At 39.1% G+C, this 10,480-nt stretch overlaps 1 protein-coding gene across 1 annotated transcript; it reads right to left on the bottom strand.

The window, feature by feature from the left end:
* Positions 1-3,637: 3,637 nt before the first annotated feature.
* On the bottom strand, positions 3,638-4,292 carry LOC112815535 (cytochrome c oxidase subunit 4 isoform 1, mitochondrial). The gene has a single exon (XM_025861570.2). The coding sequence runs from the start codon at positions 4,290-4,292 to the stop codon at positions 3,783-3,785; it is 510 nt and encodes a 169-aa protein (XP_025717355.1). The 3' UTR covers positions 3,638-3,782.
* Positions 4,293-10,480: the final 6,188 nt, after the last annotated feature.

The following is a 10,480-nucleotide window of genomic DNA, read 5'->3' as shown; positions in this document are numbered from 1 at the left end:
GAGTGGATAAAGAAGTTGTGGTATATATATATGGAATGGAATATTAGCCATAAAAAGAATGAAATCTTGCCATTTGCAATGATGTGGATGGAGCTACAGAGTATTATGCTAAGCAAAATAAGTCAGTCAGAAAAAGGCAAATACCATATGATTTCATTCATATATGGAATTTAGGAAAAAAACAGGGGTGCCTGTGTAGCTCAGTCAGTTGGGCACCTGACTTGGTTTCAGATCAGGTCATGATCTCAGGGTCCTGGGATCAGGGCTCAAGTAGGGCTCCATGCTCGGTGGGGAGTCTGCTTGAGGATTTTCTCTCCCTCTCCCTCTGCCCCTATCCCCACTCCCATTCTCTCTCTCTCAAATAAATGGATACATCTTAAAAAAAAAAAAAGAAAAAGAAAAAATGTATAAGTCGTTGCCATTAAAAGATAAGAAAAAGGATCTTTTTTTAAAAAGAAACAAAACAAATGAACATAGGGGGAAAAAAGGCAAACCAAGAAACAGACTCTTAAGTAGAACAAACTGATAGTTACTGCAGGGGAGCTCGGTGGGGAGATGGATTAAATAGGTGATAGGTATTAAGGAGGGCACTTGTTGTGATGAGCACCGGGTGTTGTATGTAAATGATGAATCACTAAATTCTACACCTGAAACTAATATTGCACTGTATATCAACTAGCTGGAATTTAAGCAAAAACTTCAAAGGGGAAAAAATAATAGAACTAGGGAAAGAATACCCTAAGAAGATATTCCCCTGTCCAAGTTTAATAAATGACCATTTTAACAAAAGCTTATGAAATGAAATTGCTGTATGAATGAAACATTTTATGTCAAGTTCCAGCCAGTAGCCAAAACATTTTCAATGCAATGTTAATAATTTGAAATATATTGAAATAATTTTATAAATTAATATCTGTAGCTTTGGAAAGCTCAACCCCATAATCATTCTCCTCTGGAAACACTCTATTCCATCTTATTTTTATAAGCACTTTATATGGAAATATGATACGTTGTTTCTGTTAAGCAAACTACTTTAGGAGGCAATAAATGGATTTATTAAATAATTAGCATGCAGATAGAGGAAAGCTATGTGCCTTGCAGAAGATCTAAAATTGTTATTGGGAGCAAAGGGATATTCATATTTTTAAACTATATCAGAACTTGCAGATGCCAAGCACATTCACAATAACGGTCAATTCAGTCATGGATTAGATATGGACACGGTGCTAGCATTTTAGTGTGAGAATAATTTTGTTAATAGAAATGTGAGCAAACCTATGAGGATCTAGAAAGGCCAGATAAGGCATAAAATATATCCTGTCTGCAGCAGGGTGACAGAGTCATTCTAGGAGGAGGGTATATAACGTATATTATTCAAAACTTAAGAGAGGACTTAGCAATACACAGAAGACGCTTACTAATAGAAATAGGATGATAATACACACATTTTTTAAATGCCCAGAAGGTAGCAAGTATGATATTGGACATATAAAAAGTCCAAGTGTTTCTCTCTCAGCACTACAAAAGAAATATCAGAATGTCCCCAAAGATAGGTAAAGCATAAGCCAGTGAGTTTTGTTTTAATAAAAGATGTAGTTGGCAGAGACAATGGAAATTAATGACCAAATAAGTAAGTGACATTTGTGCCTCTGCTATAACCACAGGCAAACTCCATCTCTCTGTCAAAGAAAAACAAATAAATAAATAAACAAAAAGAAAACCCTAAAGATTTAGGATGACAAACAAATTATTCTTTGTTTATATTCTCCTTCAGAACAGGCATGAGGGAGGAACATGAAAATATGACAAAAAGGTGAAGTTTTAGAGATTAAGAAAATAATTACCTCAAAGTGCTTTTGTGGTTAGTAAATAACCAATGAAAAATAGTTATGATTTGTAATACAGTCTTGTGATTTCCAATATGTTTTCAGATTCCTGTTCTGATTTAGGAAGGTGCTTTCACATATCTATTAGTTCCTTTACTACTCAAAATGTTAATGATTCCCATGGAAAACAGAGATTCCAAAAAAATAAGTGACTTGCCTCTGGTCAGGCAAGCCAGTGAGTGGGTAGATCTGGGGGGTCAAACTCAAATTTTTTCATGTTCCTATGACCCATTTAATTAATTTTTTGCCTTCATTCTAAATAGTATAAATCTTTTTTTTTTAATCACAAGAACAGTCACCCAATAACACTGATGAAATTCTGACTTGAAAATCCAGCATCATCTCAGCCAATACAACAAACAGAAACTAGTTGACTTATGAGGCAATGTGTAGCTCTTAATGTTTCTTCCCTGAGGATTCAGAGTTGCTGGCAGTAGAAACCAATGCAAATAAAAAATGCCTCTAAGAAAAGGAGATGCTTGACTTTATTGAGCATATGCCATGTTAAACTGAACTGCAACTTCAGTGATAACAACTGCTAACCGGATCATTCCTTTAAGTAATTTAAATGCATCTAATTCTTCAACTTAAAATTTGCTATTGTGTGATTTTCCAGTTTCCACATTCCATGTTCAACTTAGTATGAAATATTTGCTATATACAAATAGGAAGAGAGGTAAATTATTATTTTAAGGCTTTTTGGTATGCTGTTAAAGTTTGGAAATATGCTGATTAGCATAAAAAAACAATTCCCCTAGTAGCTGAAGGAAGTATCAGGTATATAGAAACATATTTCCCAGCCCTGCTGAGAACGAGAGCCAGTAAAACTTTGGGATTTCCCACAGGTTGGCCTTGGCATTCAGAAATAGCCTGGGAACAAGCAAATGACAAGTAGGCTGAAAGGGTAATTCTTTCTCTTCCTTTACTGAAAGACAGGAAGCTGAACTTCTCTAAGTTTGCTCATGACTTAACAAATTAAATGTTTATAACAATAAATCTGAATCATTGGCCTCTACTCTTCCTCCTTAATACTCATACAAAACAACTCCATAAAAGACAGCACAGAGAAATGAGATGCAAACATAGGCATAGCTTTATCAGATCTTCTGGGGAAAGTAAAACAAACAAAAGGAACAAAAGGTAGAAAGCAAGGCTGAATGATGGCTTGTGGTATAAGCTATAAAAGTACGACAATCCAAAATCTTTGTGCCATATCCTGAAGGGTCATTCATATGTTTCCTTGTCCTCAAGGTGAAGGTCCTGGCTTCTGTCTCCCATGTAAGCCAATTGGGTTTTACTCACCTTCCAGGTTCCTAACTGTGCCTCTAACCCCAGGTGACCCTATTCCAAAAGTGTGCCTGTGGCCAAAAAGGCTAAGTGATACAGTGAAGGGAACTCATCACAAGAAAAGCAATCAAAAGCACAAGTTACCAGCCATTTAAACAAATTACTGTGGTGAAACAGAGCCTAGAGAAAATTGGTAGACACAAGTTCTATCCTTGAACCACTTAGAAATAAGCTGGAGGAGGTAACAGATTTGAAACAATAAAGGGGGAAAATCAAAAAGACTCTTGTCACAATTCAACCTCAAAGAAGAAAAAGATCAGGGCATACCGGATTTGTCCAGAAAGTCCACACGAGAACACAGGTATTGAATTGCACCTTAAAGACTGGGTAGGATTTAACTGGGAAGAGAATGACAGTATCCATGGCTTGAGCATTTATTCTGTGCCAAGCGTTAGGCTAGGTCCTTTTCTTTTCTTTTCTTTTCTTTTTCACGTAGGCTGCTCGTTTATTAGCACTGGTGATGCAACATAACGGTTTCCAGTGAAGACGCTGGGCTGTGTGGATCTGGCAGAGCAAGGTGAGGCCCAGACGGGTGAGTGGTGGGCTCCTCTATTTCTTCCACTCATCCTTGTCGTAGTCCCACTTGGCTGAGAAGCCCTGAATCGGGCTGACCTTCATGTCGAGCATCCTCTTGGTCTGCTTGGCCACCCAATCGTCTTCAAAGGTGTGCGGGATGGGGCCGTACACATAGTGCTTCTCCCAAATCAGAATGAGAGCAGTGAAGCCGATGAAGAACATGGCGGTGCCCACAACCGTCTTCCATTCATTCGTGCTCCTGTTCATTTCAGCAAAGCTCTCGTTGAACTTCATGCGGTACAATTCAACTTTCTCATCAATGGAGAGGCTGCTCCAGGGAGCCTTCTCCTTCTCTTTCAAGGCCTTCTGGCTAGCAGAGAGGTTCTTGACATGGGCCACGTCGGGCAGGGGATAGTCACGCCGGTCGACGTAAGTCGGGAGAGCATAGTCTTCACTCTTCACGACGCTTCCATGTGCTCGTACACACACTGAGGTAGAAACTGCTCGCTTGCCAGTTAGGCTAAACACTCTGGTAGCCAACATTCTGAAAGATAAAAACGTACACCCTCTGCCGCTGCCCCCCGCCGCTGCCCGCCGCGACCGCCACGACCGCCCAGGCTAGGTCCTTTTCATAGGTTATGTGATTAACTCCTTATCTACCCCCATGTTACAAATCAGGAAAAAGAGGCTCAGGAAGATTAAGTGACTTTCCCAAGGCCAGACTGCTACAACGTTCCTTCAGGAAAATGTCACAATCATGACTTACACGGATTTGCATAGTTGACCCCTGCTTGACTCTCCAGCCTCATATTACACCACTCACCTGCTCATTCAACACACTCCAACCATAAATGAACCAATCTCTTTCATCATAGAATGTTCACATTTTGAGTTACTTCTCCTTTTACAAATCTGTCTTCTTTGCCTGCAAAACTTCTATGTATCTAGCAAATTTTTTTAAAAAGTTACTTCTTTTATTTTTTTGTGTGTTATCTTTTTTTAATTTTTTATTGTTATGTTAATCACCATATATTACATCATTTGTTTTTGATGTAGTGTTCCATGATTCATTGTTTGTTCATAACACCCAGTGCTCCATGCAGAATGTGCCCTCTTTAATACCCATCACCAGGCTAACCCATCCCCCTACCCTCCTCCCCTCTAGAACCCTCAGTTTGTTTTTCAGAGTCCATCATCTCTCATGGTTCGTCTCCCCCTCTGACTTACTCCCCTTCATTCTTCCTCTCCTGCTATCTTCTTCTTTTTCTTTTTTCTTAAAATATATTGCGTTATTTGTTTCAGAAGTACAGATCTGTGATTCAACAGTCTTGCACAATTCACAGCACTCACCATAGCACATACCCTCCAAGAGGCATCCTCTGACTGCTGATTTACATTAGGTCCCACTTAGAGACATACAATTCACAGCACTTATCATAATCTATATCTAAATAATGACATACATGTTGTGCTAGAGTTCTCCAGTCCAGCAAGCTGGAAATTCAGGTAAGAGGTGATATTGGAGTCTTGAGTCTGAATTCTGCAGGTTGGAAACACAGACAAGATATCTGTGTCACAATCTTGAGATTAATTCCTTCTCCTTGGGGAACCATCAGTCTTTGCCTTCTCAAGGCCTTCAGTTGATTTGATGAGGCCCACCCACACCATGGAAAGCAATCTGCTTTACTCAAGGTATACTAAGTTATATGGTTTGTTTGTTTGTTTGTTTGTAGAGAGAGAAAGAACGCACACAAGTGGCAGGGGAGGGGCAGAGGGAGAAGGAGAGAGAGAATCGTAAGCAGGCTCCACGCCCAGCACAGAGCCTGTCATGGGGCTCAATCTCACAACCCTGAGATCATAATCTGAGCTGAAATCAAGAGAAAGATGCTTAACCAACTGAGCCAACCAGGCACCCCTACTAAGTTATATGTTAATCACATCTTCTTTAAAAAAAAACTTCCATAGCAACATCTATACTGGTGTTTGACTGGACAATGCTGCACTATAGCCTAGCCAAGTTGACATATAAAATTGAATATCATACATGTCTATTTAAGGACTGTTGTCCCTACTTAACTATAAGCTCCATGAGGATAGAGATCCAGGCCATATTTTTTCTTTTTTTTTTAATTATGTTCAGTTAGCCAACATATAGTACATATTAATTTTTTATGTAGTGTTCAATGATTCATTATTTGCATATAACACCCAGTACTCATCACAACACATGCCCTCCTTAATACCCATCACCCGGTTACCCCATCCCCCCACCTGCCTCCCTTCTGTAACCTTCAGTTTGTTTCCCGGAGTCCAGAGTCTCTCATGGTTTGTCTCCCTCTCTGATTTCTTCCCATTCAGTTTTTCCTCCCTTCCTGCTATTCCTTATGTTCCACATAGGAGTGCACCTATCCACAGTGCCTAGAACAGTGTTTGACATATAACATATGCTCAAAATTTATTTACTGCTGAATGAAAGAACCATCCCCCAAGTCTTGATGACCAGTTGATCTACCACTGGCAGAAAATGGAAAACAGCAAGTGGTAACTGACTACAGGACAGCAAGCATTTCTAGGCAGTTGGATTTAATTTTATGTAACCAACAATTATGTACTGGCTTTCATCGGCACAAAATTGTCTTAGGTATACAAGGAATACCAAAATTAATATAACAGAAGTCAAACAAAGACTATAATACAAAGATGCTTATTGCTGTACTATTTATAGCATCAAAGATTGAAAACAATCTCTATGTCCAACAACGGGGACCTGAATAAATCATTATTGGTGTTACAGTGAGCACCAATAACTGGGTTTGAAGAATTTATGTATAGCATACTTTTCTACTATGGACTGGTAATTACTCATTCATTGATATGCAAAACTGGGTGCCATGAAGCAGCACTGGATGGCAGTTCTAGTAGATCATCATATTCGTATTTGTTGTCAGCCTGGGCTCAGTTAGAGATAACGTTGCTTCAACAGGGTGATCCCATCTTCAGATATTGATATTTACTATGTGCCAAGCACTGTTCTAGGTGTTACATATACAGTGATGAACAAAACAGATGAACAAATATTCATGCACTCATGGAGAGAAAAATAAAGCATGGAAAGGGAAAATAAAATGTCTGGAATGAGGATTAACATATTAGATAGAAACATCCAAAAAAGGCTTCACAGAGAAAGTGACAATTAATTTAAAAATTTAAAGAAACATAGGGATGAGCTATTTATTTGTATAGCTATAGGGGAGAATTCCATGCAGAAGGCACAGCAAGTGCAAAGATCCAAGATGGGAGTTGTCCCGGCGTGTTTGAGGTGTGAGCAGGGTAAAAAAGAGGGAGAGCAATAGAACAGGAGATCAGAGATGTAATGGTAGGGGTGAGGGGGAGATGAGAGGGAAACATAGTATCATGTGTGAATGTGAGAAGAAAAGTAATTTTGGAACTGTTTGGAGCATGAGATACAAGATGGTGGAGAATGTTAAATCCAAATGTAATATCTATACCTATTAAGCACAAAGAAAGACCTTGTCCCCATAAGCAACTTATCTAGACCCTAGTCAAACTAGAAAACCCTTGAAATTAGCTTATATAACATTTTAAGCCAGACTGTAGATAGTTGGACAATTCTTGTACTAACACACCATTTTGTTAACCATGCCTAAACATATCCCACCAACACCAGAATGTCTCTCTTGCTGCCCAAGCGTTATGGGAGAAATTCATCTTATTTTTATAGGTTTCATAATTGGATTCATTCAAATTAAGAAAGAATATTGACTTTGAGTTGCTGGATGAAGTGCTTCAAATATCCAAAATGAGAAAGTCTACAATATAGTCTTGCTTTCCGTAAGGAGACTGCAAATTGGGTAGACATAACCAACCTTCATTAAGTCTACTGAGAAGGCTGGGAGTGGAGCAAAAAAGACGCTGAGAGTAGTATAAAATTCAGGATGGTAGTTACTTTGGTAGGAGGGGCATAGTGACAGGGAAGGACCATAAAGAGGGCCTGAGGGGTGCTTGATATGATTGATGCATAAATAAGTGTATTTACGTTGTAAAAATTTATGGAATTGCATGCTTATGATTTGTGCACCTTTTTTTTTTATTCATGCCTACTTAAAAGAAGTGTACTTAAATATACGTCAGAATGGAAACCAGGGATAGAGCTGTCAAGGTAAAGGAATGATCACAATCAGCAAATACTGTCCAGGAGCTGGTGGAGACAGACCCAATCCTGCCCTAGGACACCTGGCAGAGTTAAAAGAAAGTACCTCTAATATGGGCCAGAACAAAAGCCTTTCCTAGGTCTAGAGGAGGAATGTGAGGCTAAAGGTAGGATGGGAAAATAAGTAGAGGGAAGAATGAAGGTAGTTGGCCCCCTAGAATGGAAAGTGAGAATCCTACCATGAAGGATGGTATAATAATTGCCATCCAGCCATAAGGTGATGGAGGGTAAGATGCAACCCAACTTCCTTGTAATCCCAAAGCAACACTCATGTGTCCTTGCAGTATACTTCTGAAGCACCAAAGATAACTCTTATCAGAGCAGAGTTTGGCTGTATTTCTGAAGGAGTGGAGTCAATGCCTGAAAGCAGAACATTTACCTTATATCTCTTTGGCTTATGATAGGTCATACATTCTCAGTAGAAAACACATTCCAAGTGGTGTAGAGCTCAGTGGCAATACATCAGGCACCACCATTTCTCCATACTCATAAGCGCAAAGAGAACCTCTCCCAGTCTATTTTTTTGGAAAGATTAAATTATTTCACTAGGGGAAGAGAGTGTCCATCATATGACTTCCTGCTCTGGATAGCTAGAAAATGATTAGCTGCGGGACTGCCTACTCAACCAAAAGGCCATCAAATCGCATACAGACAAGTATCAAACCATTGAACTAAGTATAATATTTGGATCTGGAGCTTGAACGTATTGCCCACCTGCCCATAAAAAATTATGACTGGTTTCATAATGCTTCACATCCCTGTTTACCTCTCTCACCTAGACTTTCCTCCCTATACTCCTTTCTATATTCCTTAATCTGACTCAGTCTCCTGCCTGTCCTTTCTAAATTCTTGGGAACTTGTTTCCTATTTAGTCTATTCTCTTAGATCTTCAACCCCTTCCTAGAACCATCTCTCCATCCCCTTACCTTTATTGAGACCTGGCTGTCCCATGAGAACATGCAGCTGTCAAAGGTGAATATTTTTCTCTCATAATCCTAGAATCCAGAGCCAGGGGCAGACTTATTCCTCACTGCTACTTCAAAATCATGTCCTTTCTTCAAAATCCCAATCTCCATTAAAGCCCAGGGCATCAGACAAAACCACCTGCTACCCTTCCTAGTTGCTGCCAACTACTGACCTCTCAGTGCCTCTTTTTCATTCATTAAAGACTTGGGCTATGGTTCACTGACACCATTTCCAACTCTGCCAGTCATAATGTTTAGTGATGTCAATAACCACATACATGGAATGTCCAATACTGTATATTCACAGCTTCTTAACTTTCTCCAGTTCTTTTCTCCCTCCACCTCACCTAAGTCACTTATTCTCATGTACACATACTCAAGTTTAGCATTATAAATAACTGCACCACTTCTGAAATCTTGATTTCAACCTCTCATCCTTCCTCCTGTACCCCCACTCCAACAATTTTTCAACCAACTTACAGTTTCCAATCCATTGACCCCATTACATTTTCAAGTCCCATCACCATTTTTACATCCTCCTTTCTTTATCCAAATTAGATTCCATTATCACTCTCTTTCTTAGACCCTAGTCCTTCTAGCCCTCTAAGCAAGGAGTAAAATCTCAACCTTGGTTGAACCCAAAAACATCACTTCCTCCCATGTAAAACTTAACAGCTGAATATTGCTTCGGAAAATTCTCTTTAAATCCATTGTCAACAGCTGAATATTGCTTGGGAAAATTCTCTTTAAATCCATTGTCATAAGCCTCACATGGGCAATCTACAGTGCCCAGCAATCCTACATTTTCCTAGCAAATTTTCTTTCACCATATCCATTTTGTACATTTCCTTCTTTCCTCAAATCTACTATAGCCTCACTCACACATTCTCGGCAGATAGCTTCACCTTATTCTTCTTTGAGAAATTAGAAGTAACTGACTTGAATTCCTAATCTTCTTCTTAAGGTAACCAATTATCCCCATGCTTCCAAATCCAGTGGACCCTTCTTTGTTTCTGTCTTAAACACTCCTTTAAACCCTCTCACCTCTCAACACTCAAGACATTACACTCTTCTGATTTTCTTCACACCCAACTGGCCAAACCTCAGTATCATCTTCCTTTTCTTGGCCTTTCATTGTTGAAGAGCCCCCGTATTGAGGAGTACTCTCCTCTAAAACTACTTTATCTCTAAAACAAATCTTACCCAAGCATATGGCTTTCACTATCATCCATATACCAAATTTATAGCTTCAGCTTTGACCTTTTCTATGAACTGTAGATTGCTTTATTCTTAATATCTCCACACAGTTCTCTATTACAATTTAAACTCAATATAACCCAAGATCCTGATTTTTCACTCCAAAATTAATGCTTACTCATTCCTCAGTCTTTGTGTTCTGGTAAATGGCACTACCATCCACCCAGTTGCTCAAACCAAGAATCAAGAGACCATCCTTGATTCATTCCATTCTCTAATCATTTATATCCAATCCAACAAGTTTTGTCAATTTACCTTCAAAATATATCCCTGAACCC

The sequence above is a fragment of the Callorhinus ursinus genome, unplaced genomic scaffold (genome assembly GCF_003265705.2).
Source record: "Callorhinus ursinus isolate GAN/ISIS: 27379988/994484 unplaced genomic scaffold, GSC_fseal_2.0 scaffold64, whole genome shotgun sequence".
NCBI classification, from domain to species: Eukaryota; Metazoa; Chordata; class Mammalia; order Carnivora; family Otariidae; genus Callorhinus; species Callorhinus ursinus.
The sequence above is the reverse complement of the archived record's forward strand: the minus strand, read 5'-3'. Positions and strand labels throughout refer to the sequence as shown.